This window comes from Condylura cristata, unplaced genomic scaffold (assembly GCF_000260355.1).
Source record: "Condylura cristata isolate star-nosed mole 26May11 unplaced genomic scaffold, ConCri1.0 scaffold00028, whole genome shotgun sequence".
Lineage (NCBI taxonomy): Eukaryota > Metazoa > Chordata > Mammalia > Eulipotyphla > Talpidae > Condylura > Condylura cristata.
Window position 1 is genome coordinate 17,826,363 of NW_004567129.1, and position 19,271 is coordinate 17,845,633.

The 19,271-nt window shown below is 50.9% G+C and overlaps 2 protein-coding genes across 3 annotated transcripts in view; one reads left to right on the top strand and one right to left on the bottom strand.

Annotated features, from left to right (window-relative positions):
• Positions 1 to 10,284, bottom strand: part of CES2 (carboxylesterase 2) — a 10,938-nt gene extending 654 nt beyond the window's left edge. Inside the window, exons 1-11 of the mRNA XM_004690489.2 lie at positions 10,209 to 10,284; positions 5,098 to 5,302; positions 4,139 to 4,280; positions 3,098 to 3,231; positions 2,757 to 3,015; positions 2,224 to 2,322; positions 1,882 to 2,022; positions 1,678 to 1,758; positions 1,296 to 1,440; positions 687 to 851; positions 119 to 191 (exon numbers count right to left, since the gene is read on the bottom strand). Coding sequence (XP_004690546.1) covers positions 119 to 191; positions 687 to 851; positions 1,296 to 1,440; positions 1,678 to 1,758; positions 1,882 to 2,022; positions 2,224 to 2,322; positions 2,757 to 3,015; positions 3,098 to 3,231; positions 4,139 to 4,280; positions 5,098 to 5,302; positions 10,209 to 10,284 — 1,520 coding nt within the window. The remainder of the gene's footprint in view (positions 1 to 118; positions 192 to 686; positions 852 to 1,295; positions 1,441 to 1,677; positions 1,759 to 1,881; positions 2,023 to 2,223; positions 2,323 to 2,756; positions 3,016 to 3,097; positions 3,232 to 4,138; positions 4,281 to 5,097; positions 5,303 to 10,208) is intronic.
• Positions 10,285 to 10,291: 7 nt separating this feature from the next.
• FAM96B (family with sequence similarity 96, member B) lies at positions 10,292 to 13,744 on the top strand. 2 transcript variants are annotated; one of them, XM_012730692.1, is made up of 6 exons: positions 10,292 to 10,375; positions 10,969 to 11,700; positions 11,850 to 11,929; positions 12,166 to 12,291; positions 12,745 to 12,790; positions 13,199 to 13,744. In XM_012730692.1, exons 2-6 carry the CDS (start codon positions 11,556 to 11,558, stop codon positions 13,294 to 13,296), a joined length of 495 nt encoding a protein of 164 aa, XP_012586146.1. In that variant the 5' UTR covers positions 10,292 to 10,375; positions 10,969 to 11,555; the 3' UTR covers positions 13,297 to 13,744. The 2 variants fall into 2 exon arrangements, with proteins under 2 accessions (XP_012586146.1, XP_004690547.1); XM_004690490.2 differs by lacking the exon at positions 10,292 to 10,375 and having other exon boundaries at positions 10,791 to 11,700.
• The last annotated feature ends 5,527 nt before the right edge of the window (positions 13,745 to 19,271 follow it).

Genomic DNA, 19,271 nt, shown 5'->3' on the forward strand with positions numbered 1-19,271 from the left:
GAGGGGCCAACATGCAATTGAAGACATGTATGTGCTAATAAGGTCATCACAGACAAAGGGAATTCCAGATGGGATGTAGGCCCCCCATGGAAGCTGAGGTAGGGATGTGATAGCTCACCCATTTCGAGCAAAGTTGGCCCAGTACTTCATCATCTTCCTGCTCATTGCCTCCTCCTCCTCAGTGATTTTAACTACAGATAGGCAGAGGACAGAAGTCCAAGTCAGGGCTACGCCCAGGTCAGCACACAGTTCATCCCCCACCACACTAACCATGGAGGTGTACTTTGCCCTGGCTCCTCCCCAAGGCTGGACTTCTGCTCTTCACAACTCCATGGCAGCTCATGCTCATCCCAGACTCCAGTTGATCTGACCTAAAATGGGCTCTTTCCTGGCTTAAAATGCCTCTACCTTTTAACACTGGAAAGTCATTTAAGATACAAGTATGCGTGTGAAACACTCCCCCCTGCATTCATGCCAGACATGATTTGGATGGGGAGTATTGGAGACAGCACAGGTCCTAGTCTATAAAGTCTTGGGCTCTAAGTCTAGCTCAGCATTTCGAGCTCTAAGATCTTGGACACCTAAGTCCTCTCTCTGAGGCTGGTTCCCTCAATTGTACATTAAAGGCTGTCACCCTCACTCAGGGACACAGCCAAGGTCCCTCCCCACATCTGGGAACAAGGAGCCTTTGAGAGACCCTCCGAGGAACTCACGGCCTCTGATCAAGGCAGCGCTTCCGAAGACAAAGGCAATTTCATCGCAGTGATCTGCCTTTACGTGGGGCGGCTTGATGTCTTTGAAGAAGCTGGGTCGATGCTGGTACTCGTAGAAATACACAGGGGTGTGGGGACCTAGAGGGATGGGGTGGACAGATCAGGCGATGGTAGCTGCTCACATGAGCTTTCTTGCACCAACCATAGTGTTGGCATAGCTAGGTCCAAAGCAGATAGAATCTGGACCAGAGACTGAGAGAGCCCCAGGCTGAAGTAAGGACAGAGGGAAGCGCCTGGATTCAAATCACAGCCTTGAACCATCCTAGCTCTTGGCATTAGGCAATCACTGAAGGTCACCAAGCTTGTTTCCTCCTCTGTAGAATGGGGAAAGTGTCTGTCTTAGACTGGCTGTGAGGATTTACCCAGATGAGGCATCGATTGCCTGCCTGCCAACGGCTCAATAAATGGATATGGGTAAGGGCCCTGGACACCTACCAACAAGTATATAACCCATAGGACCTGGACACTGACAGATGTCACCCAGTATCTACAGCCCTGGGCTGTAGTTATGGATCTACTCACGATGAAAATTGGCTACTTGGAGAGCAGGGATCACGAAGATGGAGTCCCCCATCATCTCATGGAACCGGGCTCGGAGGGTTTGGGGGTCTTCACTGCCCCCCGTGTACTCCTCCATCAGCAGGTCCCCAAACTCAGGAGGCAACCTCTACTCCAGGTGGATCAGGGAGAGTCAGATTAGCAGGGAGGCAGCAGGTCATGGTGGGAGAGATGGGTTCTGAGATAGGACAGGCGATGGGGCGGGAACCAAGCATCCACAATCACACACTGCCCCGTATTTGCACGGGAGGCGCTGCAGGAACAGGGTGTCTGTCTCAGGGTTGGGTCTCTCCTGCCTTGGGAGGGGTGGGGGCCTTGTCCAGTGGGCAGGTGCCTGGAGCCTCACCAACATTGTTGACGTTTGCTGCAGAAGAGTCTTCATGGTCTCTCTGTCTATTTCCTTCTGGCTGTCAGAGATGTTCATGCCCTGGGGGTTGGGGATGTCTCAAGTTGGGGGGGGGGCTAGGCTTGGAGCTGCAAAGTCCAGCCCCCCCCCAACATGCACACAGGGTGGGTTCTCCCTACATGGATGTTTGGGGCTAGGACTCACTGTGGGGATGAGCCAGCCAAACTCATCATTGTTGACACCAATGATACTGGGTACAGGCTGGAAGTCAGCAAAGCTCAGCAGTTCCTGGGGATGCCTGGGCAGGAAGGTCCCATCCACCACACCGGGGATGATCTTGAAAGGCTGAGGGGCACATGAGGTCAGAGCCAACGCGCTTCTGATGCCCTCTGAGTGCCTTCTATCCCCTCCTGGCTCCTCTCTGGATACTCACAGCCTCCCCATGGAGATGGAGTAACTCACCCTAGGGGGTGTGAAGGGCAGCTAGGCCTGCCTGAATCACACCTCTCTGCCCCTCCCTCCATACCTGAGTCCATTCAGGCCCACCTCATTGATGGCCAGCATCTCCTCTTCACTCTTGCCCCGCAGGCAGTCAACCAGGCCCTTTGAGCCAACCTGGCCACAGCCAGACCGGTCAGTCACCATCTGTAAGAGACCAGGCAGGGCTAGCTCAGCCTTTTTGCTATACCAAAGGGAAAAGGATTTGCCCAAGACCCCAGCTAGGTAGCAGGTACATCCCAAATCTCAGTCTCATAAGTGGATTCCTGCAGTTTTGAAAGTGTTCCAATCTCCCTGATGATCAGAAGTCAGCCAGTGGGGCCACCCACCTGCCTGGAGGGTGGAAACCCCCCAGGGCAGCAGCTTTGCCCATCACAGACCATGCCCAGCCTCTGCAATGGCAAAGGTCTAGGAGTTCTGACCCTGCAACCCCTTACCGTCCCTGAACAGGTAATAGTTTCCAAGATGCTCTTTGGCAGGGGAGTCTGGTCACCCCCATTTAACTGATAGAACAGCGGACTCAGAACTGAGAAGCAAGGGAGAAGCTGCAGGTCAGGAATTTCCCAGGTTAGGGCACTCACCGTGGAGACCACCTCAGAAGAGCTGGCAATGAGGCCAGGCAGCAGGGCCACACCACTCTGCATGATGGCGCCGTGGAAGAGTCCTTGGGACATGGGGGACACGACGTGCGAGGACACACTTGTGCCACCCGCAGACTCGCCAAATATGGTGACGCGGCCAGGGTTACCTCCAAAGTAGGCAATATTCTGCTGGACCCAGCGGAGCGCGGCCACTTGGTCCAGGTAGCCCCAGTTGCCAGTGGCATGCTTGTCTCCAGTGCTGAAAGGTGGCAGGGATGGGGGTCATGGGACTGTTGTGGCGCCACTCAACCCAGGTTGCCAAGCTTAGCCCCTAGTCTCACCTGAAGAAGCCCGGCACACCCAGGCGGTACTGGATTATGACCACCACCACGTCCTCGAAGGCTGCCAACGCAGAGCCGTCGTAAATGGAGGCCATGCCCATCACCAGAGCCCCACCGTGGATCCACACCATCACCTAGGGAAACCGAGGCAGAGGTCACATGATTCCCACCCAGTTCAAACACCCCATGAGGACTACCTGGACCAATCACCTCTTATGACTCTGTCTGCCTAACAACTTAGGAAAAGAAGGTGGTGCACAAGAAAACCAGGTCTTCCGTCCTTTGAGGTCTGCCCCATGGACCAAAGCCTGCTTCCATTTCTCCCAGAACCCTCTCTGGGGTGGAAAGCAAAGGGGTGTCTCCCTGATCATCTCACAAGCATCCCATTAAAAGTATCCTCCATCCTGGAGCTGGAAAAGATCATGCTGAGTGAGATAAGCCAGAAAGAGAAAGAAAAATACCGGATGGTTTCACTCATAGCAGGAATATAATGGACCAGGCGAGAAAATAACAAAAATAATGAACAACCATAGACCAGAGACATTCTGTGGGGGCGGAGTGGGGAATGGGATCAAAAACGGGATGGTGGGAGGGAGGGAAATGCACGGGACTATGGTGGTGGCACAGGGGTGATTTGGTGATGGGAAACCCGTGGGGATTACAATGGAGATGAAAAAAAAATGTGCAAAATGATGTAAAAATAAACTTTAAAAAAAAAAAAAAGTATCCTCCATCCTTATTGTTCCAGCAGTTAATCCATGGAGTCTCTAGCCACTTCAAAGTGCAGTCCTCTGACACCTGAGCATGTCTCCCGGGCTTCAGAGACCTGGTTGGGTGTGTTCTGGGCCCCTCAGAGCAGCCAGGGTCTGGGCTCGGAGTCAGCTGCCCACCCTCAGAAAGAAGCACCCCTGGGCCCCATCGAGAGGCTCATCAACAGGCTCCACAGTGCATGCAGCAGGGCCCAGGTTGATCGTGTCTTTCTAATCTGCTTACAGAGCTAATATCCTGCCTCACTCCTGCTGGCTGTGACCTGGCACTCACAGGCAGGTTGGAGCCCTCGTCGGCATGGACAGGTGTATAGATGTTGAGGTACAGGCAGTCTTCAGACATGGAGATGACAGGTAGAGTCAGATTCAGCATTTTCACGGGCATTCCATTCAATGCATTGGCGTTCTGCAGACACCTAGAATCAGGGTGGGCAGTCACTTGGGGGCCTTGCTGTGGCCGAGGCCAGATCCTGGGCTCATTTGCTCCCAGTCACCCTCAGTCCCCCTTCCCCTGATACCTGCTCATACTTGGTCCTTCCCTGAAGCCCCTCCCCACCAAGTTTCAGGCTTTGAGGAAGCTGGATGAAACCCAGTCTTCAGAGAGGTCTCAAGTTTGTGAGGGCCTTCAATATCAACATTCCTGGGACTGGGGAAACTTGACTTTTGGGGTTCTCTATGAGAACCACGGGTGGTGGGTATTGACATTCACCACTATATCCCTACACTACTAGTGCTTCAGGAAGACAGGGAAACATCCATCATTTGAAATGCAGAAACTTCAGAGAATCTCATCACTCCTGCAGCCTCTAGTTGTAAGAACATACTCACGCTCCTCAACCAGTGGCACCTGGTCCCCTCTATTGGCACAGTAACTGTGGAGGGGGGATTCTCCCATCCCTTGGGGATCTGTAGAGATAGGGGCTCTTACAAAATTCTTGGAACCTAACAACCTCTGGCAGGGATACCTTCCTCCGGGCGCAGAGAACACTTGACATAACCAGAACCCAGGGAGACATGTGTCTGTGCTCAGCTCTTCCAGACATGGAGCTAATGCCCTTTGAGTGCCAGCCTCTGATCCTGGGAGTTTACTTTGCCCTTGAGCCTCAGCACGTTCACTGGGAAAATGCACATGGGAACCCACCACGCTCAGAGGGAAAACGGTGTGACAACCTGACTCAGGGCCCAAAGCACCCTCTTCCCCAGGACTGGGTGTTCCCGGAACCCTCTGCTTACATGGCTGGGTGGGAGGTCCCATCCTTTACACCACTCCAGGACTCAGGGGGTTCAGGCGGTGCAAATCGCAGCTGCCCTAGAGGTGGCTTGGCAAAAGGAATTCCCAGGAAGTTGTAGGCCCTCACACCAGTGTCCTTCACATGGAAAAGGGTCCCCCGCACCTGCCCTGTGTGCGTCTTCCGGATGGGGCTGGAAGAGTCCTGGCCTGCAGGCAAAGAATGGCTTTCAGGATTGGGTCCACCCAATCAGCTGCCCTCCCAGAGTCCTGATGTCTTTACCTCCTTCCTCATCTTCAGTTCGGCTCAAAGCCAGCGGTACCCGGTCCTTGCTTTACAGTTTCCTGCCTGCTACCCTGCCTCACTTCCTGTCTACCAGTGCCTTCGCTGGGTCCAGCCCCGGCTTTTCCACCACACTCAGAGATTCCTTGGAGTTTGATATTGAGATTCAAACAGATGGTCACATGAGCCCAACAGGTGAGTCATTGCCACTGTGACCGTGTGCCAGGTCACCTGTCAGTGGAGAAAATGTGGGCCTTGCACAGATAAAGTTCTCATCCTTAGGGCTCTCATGCTTTAGATGGCCACAAATGTCATAACGAAAGCCTCCTTCAAACAGTGATGTGATGAAGAGAACCACAAAGGAAATGTAAAACGTGCTGCCTACTCTGCTGGGGAAGTCAGGGAGGAAGGAAGTGACCTAAAGTTACCAGAGAAAGATGATATTTTGAGTAAATAAAGAATTTCTACAAAGGAATAAGAATTGTCCACGATTTGGCAAAATATGAAATGGTCAAATAAAATGTCAGACAGAATAAGGAATACAATTAATTACATGACTCATAAGCAAGTGAAGGGATGTCCATCTCACTCATGCTGAGAAGTCACACTGGTCTCAGCACTGGCTGCCACCAGCCCTCAGTTCCAGCCCCGGCCAGGGAGGTGACCCACACGGCACAGTAGACCTCTCCTGTCTCACCCGCTGTGTATTTCAGTCAGTCTGCCTTTTCTGTCTCTGGTGAATCCTCACCCCCAACACTTTTGGCTTGCACCCCAGTTATATGCAAAAATAAACAAATAAAATATTTTTAAAAAGAAAGAGGTACACCGAAAGCTTTGCTGACAACAACTTATTTAGTTACAAAAAGCAACAATCAGCCATGGTGCGTCTTGTATGATGGATGTCACACAGAACCACACAGGAAGTAGACTTGCCAAAACAAAGTGAAACCCAAAATCTGAATCTGATCTAGCCTTTAGAATATAAATCCAAGTTTACAGACATTCAGGGGACTAGAAAACAGTTAAAAAACACTACAGGAGTGAGTGTTTAGAGCAAAACCCAAGCTCTAAAATCCTCTCTAGAATAAACTGGCTTTTTCAACAGAACAAATAAACTGGTTCTTCACAAGGAAAAGAAGAGGCAGAGGAGTCATGAAAAACATCAAGAAGATAGATAATGACAAATGTTGCTGAGGATGCAGAAAAAAAATGGAAACTTCCTACATTGCTGGTGAGAAAATAAAATGATGCAGGTGGTTTGGAAAATATTCTAGTAGTTCTTCAGATTACCCTATGACCAGCAATTCCAGCTGCAGGTATATACCCAAGAGAACTGAAAACATGTCCACATAAAAACTTGTACGTGAAGTGGAAACGATCCAAATGTCCATCAGCTGACTAGTGGAACTTAGATGTGTCCCATCTAAGCATAGACTATATTATTCAGCTGTGAAAAACTCTGACACACGTTGCAACATGGATGAACTGTGAAGAGTTGCTTTCAGAAAGAAGCTTTTCTTTCTTGGCGCCGTTCCATTTATAGGAAGTGGCCAGAACTGGCATATCCAAGCAGCCAGAAAGTAACTAATCTGCTGAGGCTGCAGTGAAGGGGGATGATGGAAGTAAACGCTTGGCCCTGTTCAAACCATTGAATTGTATTTCAAAGAGGTGAGTGGAGGGCCTCTCTGCAGTGGGTTAAAACACAGCACTGTGAAGCTATCCTCAGCCTCTGCAGCTTGATTTCAGTCCCCAGCCAGGGAGCTGACCCACAGGGCACAGCAGACCTCTCCTGTCTCAACCACTGCGTCCCTCAGCAGTGGATTTCATTCATTCTGCCTGTTCTGCTTCCCACTCTGTCTCTGGTGAATCCTCTCAACTTCCATACCTTTGGCCTGTACCCCAGTTCTTGTATGCATAAATAAATAAATCTTAAAAAAAATGGGTGAATGGGACGCTGTGTGAATTATATCTCAAAGCTGTTATTAAAAAAGAGCCACATAGCGCAGCGGGTTAAAGCGCAGCAATGAGAAACTAAAGCCACTTCCGCATGAGTTCAATTCCCGCCTGCCCCGGAGGTGACCACATGTCTTGGCAGACCTCTCCTGACCTGCCCGCTGCTCCCCTCAGCAGTGTACTTCCTCGCTCTGCCTGTTCTGCTACCCACTCTGTCTCTGGTGAAGCCTCTCGCCGCTCCTGAGCCTCTGGCCTGTACCCTAGTTCTGTATGAACAAATAAATAAATCTTTAAAAAAAAATTGAAAAAAAAAAGAGCCACATAGATAAAAATTTAAAGTATGGACCTTATTTGAATCCTGATTTCAAAGAAAAACCCTATAAATGTCACTTACTTAACAGGCGATAAGAACGTTTGACTAAACAGCCGATTGTATTACAGAAGTGTGCTACTGGTGTGTTGCTTTTCTTTTAGCAGGACATGATGAAAAATATACAGGTGATATGGTTGGGATTTGTTTCAAATAATGATGCAAGGGAGAAGTCTAGATAAAAGTAGGTTGCCCGAGGCCTCCCTGGTGCACAAGGGGTTAAGCCACAGCCAGGGCAGCATGAGTTTGAGCCCCCCCAAGAAGGTGACCCACTGCTCCCCTCAGCAGTGTATTTGCCCTAGTTCTTCCTGTTCTGCTCCTCATTCAGCTCTAGTAAATCCTCTTACCCGCTCCCCTCCCAACTCTGGCTGGCACCCCAGCTCTTAAATGCATAAATAAATAAATCTTTTAAGAAAAAGTAGATTGCCCTACTTGATTGGATAATTGTTGACAGTTGATGGTTAAACTATTCATCAAACAGGCAGCCTTGGGGTATAGGGGAGCATCCAGTCAGGCTCTTGGCTCCCCTGTTATCACCACTGGCTCCTGCCTCCCTGGTAGCTTCCCTCTTGTTGGCTCAGATTCTGCCACTGCAGAATTTGACAGACCTGAGCCTGGTTTCATAATGAAAGGTAAAACAAAACAGCAAGACAATATTACCCAACAACCTCGGGGCAAGTCTGTACACCTATCCAACTGATAAGGATCAATGTGCTGGAAGCCACCCAGTGTTGGGGAGACCAGCCTCAGCCACTACTCATGGGCTTCACTGTGTATAGAGAGCACTTAAGCAAGGCCCTTCCGAGCCGGGAGGCCCAGCCTTCTCTCCAGTACTGTGCTGTCCACATGCAGTTCCTTGCAGAATATCATGTCTGTCCAAGTAATCCACCAGGCTCACTGGCCTCCAATGCCTCATGTTTGTGGCAGTAAAAGAGTAAAGACTCTGAAACGTCCTGAAGCAAAGGTAGTTGCATCAAGGATGTGTTCTTCTTAAAGAGAATGCCTTCCATCAAACAGTATGAAGAAGCTCTACCATGTAAGGTGTGAGGAGTCACCCCTATGTCAGGAAGTAGAAAAGCTGAATGTCCTAAGTGAGGGTGAGGGTGGAGTTTATGACTACGAGGTGAAAGTCAAGGATGTGGGCAAATATCGTTCTTGGGTAAACTCCCAGGCAGTGTGCAAAAGGCCCTGGGGACCTTGGCAGTTCCATGGAAGAGCCAGAACTGAGTGGAGGGGAGGGGATCAGGCCTCCCATCTGTGCCCTTTTGTTCACAGATACATACTGGGTCCAACCCCACATACGACATTTTTAAAGGGAGGATTCATCAAGGTCTAGCAGATTGTCATGCTGGAGGGTCCTAGTAACCTCCCCCAGTCTGGTAAGTGTTGGGTAAGGTGGAAGCACTGTGGGCTGAGCCACACAGATGTCTCCTGGGCAATTTGACTGAGAAAGGAGAGCTTGTAGGTCACAAAGGTAAATAAGGCCTTTGTGAGTGAGATTATACTCCTGGAGAGGGCTCCCAGGAGCTGTGGATACCTTTGGCAGGCACCGTGCCCATATAGCTTGTTATTGATAAGGGGCCCAGAAGTCCAACCCAGAGTTGGCACAAACCATGATCACCTTTGCCCTGGAAGCCAAGACCTGCCCTTGCCTGGATCAGGTGCATGGGGTGAAGAGGACATGATAGCTTCTCCATAACCTTTAGGATGTGGTGGTAGTTGGGGATAAGTCACTTTAGTAACCTTGTCTGGGGCTCCTTTCAAGGGAGACTCACAGGGTGCCAGGGTGCCCTTCCCTTGCCAGGCACAATATGCAGAGCCAAATAGCAAAGATGTTGTTGCCCCTGGTCAGTGCTGGCTCCACCACAAACAGAAGGTGCCAAAAGACACACTAGGCCCAAATGGAGTCACTTGTGCGAAGGCCAAGGCCATCTGTATTAACACCTAATAACAAATGCAAATACAGTTCCAGCTTCTCCCAGATCTGTAATCTTAACCAGCCGGTGCCGATTTTCTCCATCAGGTAATTTGCCTTCCATGGCACCCTCCCACCAGGAAAGGTGAACAGTCCATTCTCTTCCTGTCTGGTCCCTTTCATTCTATAAAATCCTTCCATTTTGTACAGTTCTAGGGCTTCTTTCTGCTTACCAAGGGAATGATGCACTAATTGCAAATCACTGGGTAAACCTGATTATATCTTTACACTTAATCTGATGAATTTTTTAAAAACAGTATAATTCCCTCCACCTGAATGCTCCCCAGAGTTCTTCCTTTGGGCTCTACCCTTCAGTATTCTGTGGCTTCAGAACAGCCCCATCCTTCACTCTCCCACCCCCAGCAGTTACCAAGTCCGGACTCCAGTTCTTTTGCTGTCTTGTTCCAGGGGCTTCCAACTCCCTGACTCCTTACTCCCTCCCAGGCCCTCAGGTCCCAGTTCTGCAAACTTTGGCCGGTTGACCCGCCTCTCAGTAGCTCCCTTTAACCCAGGATGCCTCCCACCGGATCCTCACCCTGGCCCTGGAGGAGGAGAAGCAGGAGCCCACAGGCAACGACACGAAGCCGCGAGTGAAGTCTGTCCAGCCGCATGGTGGGCTCACAGGTCTTTTTCTGCACTACTGATGGGCACTGGGCACGCGACTTTTCACCGAGAGGCTGCCCAGGACTAAGCAGATTAATAGTAAGTGCTTGGTTCAGGTCCGGAGTTCGAACTGGGCAGGAAATAGGCGGGACCTGCGGGGCTGGGCCTGGGTAAAGTGAGCTAATCTGCAAAGCGGCATTGAACAAAGATCACCTCCTAGCAGTCGCTGGCACGCTGATTCTCCGTGGTCCCAGCCAGCTTGGTGCTATGATGCTTAGCACCCCTGTCAGCACGAACAAGAACCCTCTCCTCGAATCTGGACTCTCTGCGATCACTACATAGCCGCGGGCCCCGAAAAGAGAGAATGTGTGTGATGGGGTGCGGTTGGGGGGTGCAGGGCTGGAGGGGGGTGTTTTAAGGAGAAATGAGCTATGATTGGAGAACTTTACTGACTAGCACGATAAGGATATCCACTGGTAGTGAAATAGGAGCAACCTTCGATAAAGTTGCAGGGAAAGGAAGGGAGATGTGACTGTCCTTTATCCTGAAAGTTTCGCCTTGCTTCCAGAGCCCAGTTTCTCGGCACGCCTTCAAGGCCCTTCACCCCCTCTCCCCACCTCCCACTGGCCTTCCACACTCGGCCAAGGTCCACCTTTTGAAGTGCATACATTGACTCTGGCATTTTTCTTAAGGACACACCGAACCCCGTCTGCGACTTTGCCTCTCTCCACTTCCCGCCAAAATCGAGTTGAAGATCATTTGCCCATTTGACAAACACTTAAAAAGAGCCTGCAAGCCCGCGCGCTGGGGACCCGCTACGGGCTCTCCCTGCCTCAAGATGCAGAGGTGAATGCAGGCGGGGGCCACCTGGGGGAGTTCCCAAACGCTGCAAAGTCTGGCGAGAAGCAGCTCGGCTAGGAAGCGCCTGCACAGCGGGAGCGGCGGACTTCCCGGAGGAAGTGGCCGCCTGGATGCAACCGGCTCAATCTCAGGCCGGCTCCAGCCCCCTCGAGAAGCATCGCTGGCCTCCGCCGGCCTGTACCCGACCCAGCACCGTCGGGATCATTCCTATGTGCTTCTGCTGGAGCGATCGGCAGTTCCCAGGACGGGGTAGAGAGCACGCAGAATCTGCCCATCTCTTCGAGCCCCAAGGGAAGACCGCGAGGAGCTGCGTGTCCCTCGCGCGACTCCGTCGCCACGCCCCGCCCCGCCCCGTAACGCGGAAGTGCGCCTGTTGGAGCGGAAGTGCTCTCTGACAGCGCTGGGCGGTGGCTGCGCGATGTTGGGCGGCGGCGGCTGGATGGGGTTCGGTCTCTTGGAGAACGCTAACCCGCTCATCTATGAGCGCTCTGGGGAGCGGCCGGTGACTGCGGGCGAGGAGGACGAGCAGGTCCCCGACAGCATCGACGCGCGCGAGATCTTTGATATCCGCAGCTGCCGGGTGCGGGCGGGTTCGCGCGGGGCGGGGAGGGGGAGTGATGTCGGGTAGTGAGTGGAGCCCTATTGAGGCCGGGCATTCCTGCCGGAGGGTTCTGAGGGGGCAAAGCGCAGAGTCTGTTCCTTCACTTGCCACATTTGATTCGCTCCATCAATGACCCGGAGCATCCACTGACACTAGAAGAACTGAACGTAGTAGAGCAGGTCCGCGTCCAGGTAAGTCACTCCCAGCATCTGATAGAGGAGACTTGTTTCAAAGAGTCGGAAAGGCCCAGCTGTGCTGGTGGTCTCTCAGCTCATGAGCTCCTTGGGAGTTCTGAAAGGGGGGTGATTATTGTGCCCATTTTATGGCTGAGGCCAGCGGGGCGAATGGAGGTCAGATGACTTGCCTGAAGTAACTAAGAAAAGTCTCCGCATTGGAGAGGCCATGATTCCCCTACTCCCTCAATCAGGTGAGTGACCCGGAGAGCACAGTGGCTGTGGCCTTCACCCCCACCATCCCCCACTGCAGCATGGCCACCCTTATTGGCCTGTCCATCAAAGTGAAGCTTCTGCGATCCCTTCCCCAACGTTTCAAGGTAAGTTAGTTTTTATTTGTTGTTTCTGTTTGTTCAAGATAAGTCAGAACTGAGCCCCAGGGGTGGGGCAAGTGTGCACATGGAGAGGAAGAAGTGGAAAGCATGAACATAGATATTAGGGAGCGCTTGGAAAGATCCCAGCTAGCCGCCATGAATCTGGAAGGAAGCTGTCCAACTGGGCAGGACAAGAATAAAGGCCTCAGCTGGAAAGTGCAGAAAAGTAGTGAGGAGTGTGACAGCGTAGTCAGTGGGCCCTGTAGATAGGTTTGGAGCGGAGATAAGCCACAGGCAGGCCTTTAGGTAGACTTGGGGTGGGTCTGAGATGTAACGGAAGGGCCAGTGTCCAGAGGCGTAATTAAGAAGAAGGGTCAGCTGGAGGTGGTGAGTAGGGGAGAGGGGACAAAGGAGGTAGACAGTTGGTGAGGCCTCAGATCCTGCCTGTCTCCCTTCCAGATGGATGTTCACATTACACCAGGGACCCATGCTTCGGAACATGCAGGTGAGTGTGGGCTAGTGTTGAGGCATCAATCCTGAAGCTTCACCTCACCCTGGTGATCTGTAAGGCAAGGTGGAAGGTGCTGAGTGGGTGACTCCTCAGTGAGCCGACAGCCTTGGCCTGATTTAAGTTTGCTTGGCTCACTGTGTTTCCACTCCTGCCCTCTCTCTCTCTTAAATACACAAGACCAGGGTAGAAGGCAGATATGAGCAGCCATTGGGGCAGGGACCATGAAAGTGGGGTCACTGTGGGCTCAGGTGGTTGGGTAGCCTGATTGAAGTTTGAGAAGGAGGTGCGAGAGGCCTTCTTGGGGGAGAGGGGTGTGTGTTCACGAATGCTCAGTGCTGGGGCTTAGAAGGTTGGCCACAGCCTGGCTCTCACCCTCCTTCCCTGTTCCTTCCTTCCATCCAGTGAACAAGCAGCTTGCGGATAAGGAGCGGGTGGCTGCTGCCCTGGAGAACACCCACCTGCTGGAGGTTGTGAACCAGTGCCTGTCGTCGCGTTCCTGAGCTAGGCTGTTAGCGCCCAGCCCCACCCAGAGAGGAGCATAGGGCTCAGGGCCTTGTTTCCTTGAACACTGACACTGACAGTAAGAAACTAACAGTTTTGCCTTTTGTAATAAACCCTTAATTTATGTAATTTCCCACTGTCCTTAGAGTGTTTCATCTTGATGGGGTCACTTGGCATTTGGGGGCAGTGGTGACAGTAAGAGCTTATATGGGCGGAGTTAATGAGTATAGTTCATTTTTTCAGTTTTGTTTGATTAGTAAAAGTTACAATATACTAAAACTATACTATTGGGGACAATACTGTAGTAAACACAACAAAAAAAAGTAGTGTTATGAACACATCTGTGTGCTTACTGCCTGGATTCAACAGTTAACATGTTGGAATATTGGCTTTGTTTTTTTGTGTGTGTAAGATAAATATATTTGAGAATAAGGTGAAGAAGCATGACTCTTCACTTCCAAGTACTTCCTCTTTTGTCTCCTAAGAGTAAGTCTTATTTAACTCTAGGACTGTAATCTTGCCCAAAAAAGAATAATCTCTAACTAGTGTTAGAGATTAATACCCAGAGATATAGGAATTTCTCCAAAATGTCATTAGTACTTTGTGTGTGTGTGTGTGTTATGTGACTTTTTTTTTAATTTTATAATAGTTTATTTTTACATCTTTTTGTGCATTTTTCCATTTCAGTTGCAATCCCCTTGGGTTTTCCACCTCCAAATCACCCATGTGCCATCACCATAGTCCAGTGGTTAGTTGTTTTTTAATCAAGTTCAATCACAGTTTAGTACCTGGTTGTTACTTTATTTTAAGCTCTTCTAGAACTGTCCTTCTCCCCCCGCCCCCACCTTTTTATCTTTCTTGACACTGACTATTTTGCAAAGTCTAGGTGAGCTGTCCTAGAGAAATCCCAGTCTGATCCATTCTTTTCTGCTGAGTTTTCTGCAAAATAGAAGTGATAGAGTTCAAGTTTGAATTTATGAACAAGAACCTTGCCTGGGAGCATTGCGTCTCCTTTAGCATCCATCAGTAGGTGTGTGATGGCAGCTTGTCCCACTGTTGGTAGTGAGCCTGGTCTCCTGGGAAGCAGTGACGGTAGATTTCTCTGGCGAAAGGAATCTGGGGCACCCTCATGTCACTGTCCTCCCTGGAGGCATGCGTCACCCCAGGTGCTCAGGTCTGGGACCTCTGCTTCACCTGGTGCTGTGCTCAGAGCATGCGTGGTCACCAGAACAGGCTGTGGGCTAAGACTTCAGTTAAGAGGCATATGGCTATGATTTTTCCTGCCTCAGTTTCTTTCACTGGCAGAAAATGGAATAATTAAAAAGCCTGGCCCGACCACTTCATCCCTTCTGCAGCTCAGATGTGATGTTAGGCAGAGAACTCCAGGGATGTCGGCAGGCAGCCTGGACACATCTATTCTTGAGGGCCTGTTGACAACAGTGAGCCTAGCGGAGCTTGGGCCTGGGACCAAGGACCAATATATCTATTACTTAATCACCCATCCTCCATCCAGTGGCGACTGCTATTTTTTATTATTCCTATTTTGCAAGTAAGGAAATGAACTTCTAGAATAATCTACTGTAGTCCCAGCTACTCACCAAAAGGGGCCTTGAGCAGCTTGGCAGCTACTGTTCAGCTGGCAGGGGGCGCTGTTGCCTGCATAAAAGGGCCTACATCCAACCTCCAACTCCTGCATCCTGGAGAGAGAGTGACTTTGCCACCTAGAGACCAAATACAGAATTTGCAGAGTTCTAAAACTGGCTGCCCAAACTCAGGGTGAAGTTTCAGCTCTCTGTTCTTTGTGTCAGGTGGGGATAGTAATGACAGTCACTTGGCAAATGAATCTGGGCTCTTTTGAGGACAGTGTCCTGTGTTTGACATACCATCACAGCCTAACCTACAACACAGCCTCTAACAGAGCCAGGCTGTCCTGAACCTCTCCTAATTACTAACGTTTACACCCAGAAAACACCAAAATCCCTGTGTGTGCCCAGGCTAACTTTGAAGAGTTTTTTTTTTTTTAGATTTATTTATTTATGCATAAATAGTGGTGTAGGCCAGAGTGCAAGGGGGCGAAAAGATTCACCAGAGACAGAGTGGGGAGCAGAACAGGCCGACTGATGAAATACACTGCCAAGGGGACCAGTAGGTGAGACAGGAGAGCTGTGCTGCGCCATGTGGGTCAGCTCCCTGGTCAAGGGTCGAACTCATGCTACAGTGGCTGGCCATAGCTTCATAGTGCTGTGTCTTAACCCCTTGAGCCACCAGACGGGGCCCTAAATTTTTTATGAGACATCTGAAATGAAAAAAAAAAAAGGTCCACAGGACCTCTGGTGGTAGTTCTAGCTATGCTCCATATTTCTGCCCGGATCAGGCATGCTCTTCTTAAGGAACAGAAAATTGTTGAAGGCACAAGCACAAAATCAGAAAGTTAAGTGGGAAGTGAAGCCTTGGAGGAAAAAAAAAATCCAAAGTCTAAAAAACAAATATCTGGCCAAAAATTAAAACAACAAAAAACATGAAACAACAAAGTGTATCTAGGCTCACTGAAGGCACTCTTCTGGTTACCTCAGCCCTCTCCGCCCCCACAACTCCCGGTTTCCACAGATGAAGATGAGTGCTGTAGAGGATCAGCTGGCAACCCGGTCCCTGCAAGCACCAGGGAGCCTAACCAGCCACCACTTCCTGCTGGGGATTTACCACGTATGTAGCTCCTCACTGAAAGCCTGATTTATCTAAGGTGTCTGTGTTCAGCTGGGAGTTGGGGTCACGTGGGAGGCAGCTGTCACTGAGTCATTCAGCTGGCTCTCCTGGCAGCCAGGCCATGGTGGGCAAAGGACATTAAGCTCGTGTCACAGCTGGCATATCAGATGGTCCCTTGTCAGTATTGACTCATCTATGCCTGGCCCCTGACTGCCTGCACGGACACTGTCTGAATCCAGAGCTAGCGCTGAGGGAAATTTTAGGAACTTTCTGGAATCACAGTTGTCACCTAAGGACACAGAAGTAAAGAGGGGTGATGAAGTTTTAGATACTTGAAGCCCTCCCCAAGGTTATGTCTGGTGCTGCTGTTTCTGGCCGATGATTGCTCAGCCCTCAGTTAACATGTCTCCAAAGTGGGAGCAACAAATCATAATTGCGGCTGCCCCAGGGATTAGATAACATGTATGAACATACCCAGCTGTCATTTTCGCTCACTCTTATGCCCATAGCACTAATGCCTGGCACACAGGTACTTAGTAGAGAGCCATGGAATGAACCAATGATGAACCTTAGGACAACAGAGGTCCTGGGTTATGGGGGCCGTTGTGTGAGGAGGCCGAGTATAGGGTCATCTACCCTGGTTCCCTTTATAACATTTTGCTAAGTGGGGGAAGAGTCTGTCAGGGCCCCACACAGAGAAGGTAGCTATGGGGGAGAGGAATCTACATCTGTCCCTCCTCTGGACAGACCAGAACTCCAGAGAGACTAGAGAGAAGCAAGAGAGGGCAACTGATTGACTCAGGCTGTCTTCCCACTAAGGAAAATAATAAGTGTTCTTACACAGATACTACTGTGGACACAGGTGTGTCAACCAGGTTACTGGTGTGGTTCATGTTACTTACATTTTCTAACAAACCCCCACCCCTCCAGGAAGACATTATTCCCATTCTAACCAGCAGGAAGCAGTCTTAGCCAGTTAGTGGGCCAAGGTGAAATAGCAAGGAGCAGGCGGGGGTCTGAAGGCTACGATACCAAGGGGTGTCTCAGCCTCTGTTTGCTCCTTCTGCACCATCAAGCTCAGCCCAGAGGGCTGGGAGTGTTAAGGGGAAGGATGTCCTAAAAGAACTCTGCAGAGTCTTGTGGACTCCACTCCCTACTCCAGCTTTTTGGACTCCACCCTTTACTCCAGTGATTAGAAACTACAACTCCCAGCAGTACCAGGGAGAGAACTGTGAGGACCCAAGGGCGGAGCTTAAGCAGGCATTCTGGGACTTCGGGGTATAAATAGAGAGCAATTTTCCAACTGACACTCTGGAGAGGTAACAGTTCTCTCTCTCTGGAGCAACAGCTCTGAGACCGTGGGGCTGGAGCTAGCAGTCTTAGTTTGTGACTAGACCTCCAAGTTAGCCAAGCTGGTAAAGTATTCCAGCTACTTTGTATCCCTCTCTTTCCCTCAGTTGGTTCCTTTTCCTCACCCCACCTTTTTTTTTTTTTTTTTTTTTTTTAATAATAAACCCATTACCCTTTCTGTGTGTGCCTGCAGAAAATTACATTTTGAGCAGGAAGGGTAAGGCCCCACAGACAGGCAGCCCAAGTCCACTCTGGGCTACCCTGTAACAGGAGGACCAGGAGGTGGGAGTGGGGGCATGTCAAGGTCATGTGCTCTTGGTTCCCATGGCCCCTGGTCAGACCTAAGCATGTGGTAAGTGGCTCTGGCCTGCTGGGGAATGTCTGGGGCCTGAGTGGCTCAGTGTGGATACAGTTCCCTTGGCAATGAGGAAACACTGCTGAAGTCAAGAGCTCAGATTACCAGAGGGGAAGGCCAACCCTAATTCCTATAACATGGCTCCCTGCAAGGAAGAACCACTGCAGCCCCCCACACTCACCCTCAGCTGGACACCCATGGGGTCTGCAGGGCATAGTCATGTGTGAGATGGCCAGGAGGGGCGGTCAGCAACCTGCCAGGGCTGCTGACGGGAAGTGGTTTGCTGGCTACTTAGACTTGTGTCCTCTGGCTTGACCCACACTTCCCTTTTTCCACTGAACCTCATTCAGGAAAGGACACAAAGGGACAGGACAGGGCACAATAGGTTAAAAGAAGCTGTCCACAGCCACTGAAGCAGGAGTTCAATCCCAAGTCAGGGAGGCGACCCACAGGGCACAGCAGACCTCTACTGTCTATCCTGCTGCTCCCCTCGGCAGTGTGCTTCATCCATCCGTCTGTTCTGCTTCCCACTCTGTCTCTGGTAAATCCTCTCACCCCCCACCTCTGGCCTGTACCCCAGTTCTTGTATGCATAATTAAATAAATCTTTAAAAAAAAAAAGGATAGGACACCCCGAGTTCAGCCTTCACCTACTTTAGAGACCCCTAACATTTACCTAACCAGGCCCTCCTGACTCCAGAGCCCTCTAGGATGTTGCCAAGGAAACTGATGCAGCAGCCAGAGAACCCGACCCAGGTCTCCATGACAACGTACAACAGCCCACCAAGATCCACCCATCCGTGATGTCACCTGAGCCCTGAATGCGTGCTCCCCGCCCCCGCCACATTTGTCATCAAACGTCAGAGTCTGATAGCAGGTCCCTGTGACAAAGTACCTCACAGCCTACCTGCCCCCAATACTCAACACCCCAGATGTGACAAGGCCAATAGATAATGCTAACTTTGCCTGAGGCGGGCAGGGGCAAGACTGTGAGCCTGGAGGCAGGATAGACACCAAGCCTCCCCACTACTCTCCCTGTTGTGCCAAACGCCCAGGGCTGGGGCTGGGGGACGCTCTGGGCAGTGGTGGCTAAGATTTCCCCCACACCCACTATTCCCCTCCTGGTGGGAGTCTGAACCTCTAGACTCTGGCTGTTCCTGACCTGCAGGCGGTCTGGACTACAGGACAAGAGGGAGACATCGAAGACTGAAAGCATCTGGATCCAGGCCGATCCGGTCCAACCCCCTTCCTATCAGTGCCTGTTGGCATCTGACACCTGTCTGCCTGGATTTCCCCAACACTGGGCAACCTCCAGCCCAGTAGCCGAATGGCCAGCAGCAGAATGACCAGGGCCAGATATTTTTAGCAGAGCTGCTGGCAGCTGCCTGGAGGGTGATGGGAGGGCTGGGGTGAGGTGGAGACTGAGTTCCAGTATTCCATCCCCAGAATTCAAGCACTTCAACACACTGCCAGCGGGCAACTTTTCCTGGTCCCCTCCTCAAGTAGCTCTCCAAAGCCCCCTGGGGTCGGGAGGTGACACTAACCTTTCTGAAGGGCAGGAAGAATG

Bases quoted from the DNA above. Each gene is read 5' to 3' on its own strand.
- FAM96B (XM_012730692.1), top strand. From the start codon at position 11,556: ATGTTGGGCGGCGGCGGCTGGATGGGGTTCGGTCTCTTGGAGAACGCT. The intron at 11,701-11,849 runs ATATCCGCAGCT...TTCACTTGCCAC, and splicing joins CGACGCGCGCGAGATCTTTG to ATTTGATTCGCTCCATCAAT. The intron at 12,292-12,744 runs GTAAGTTAGTTT...TCTCCCTTCCAG, and splicing joins CCCTTCCCCAACGTTTCAAG to ATGGATGTTCACATTACACC.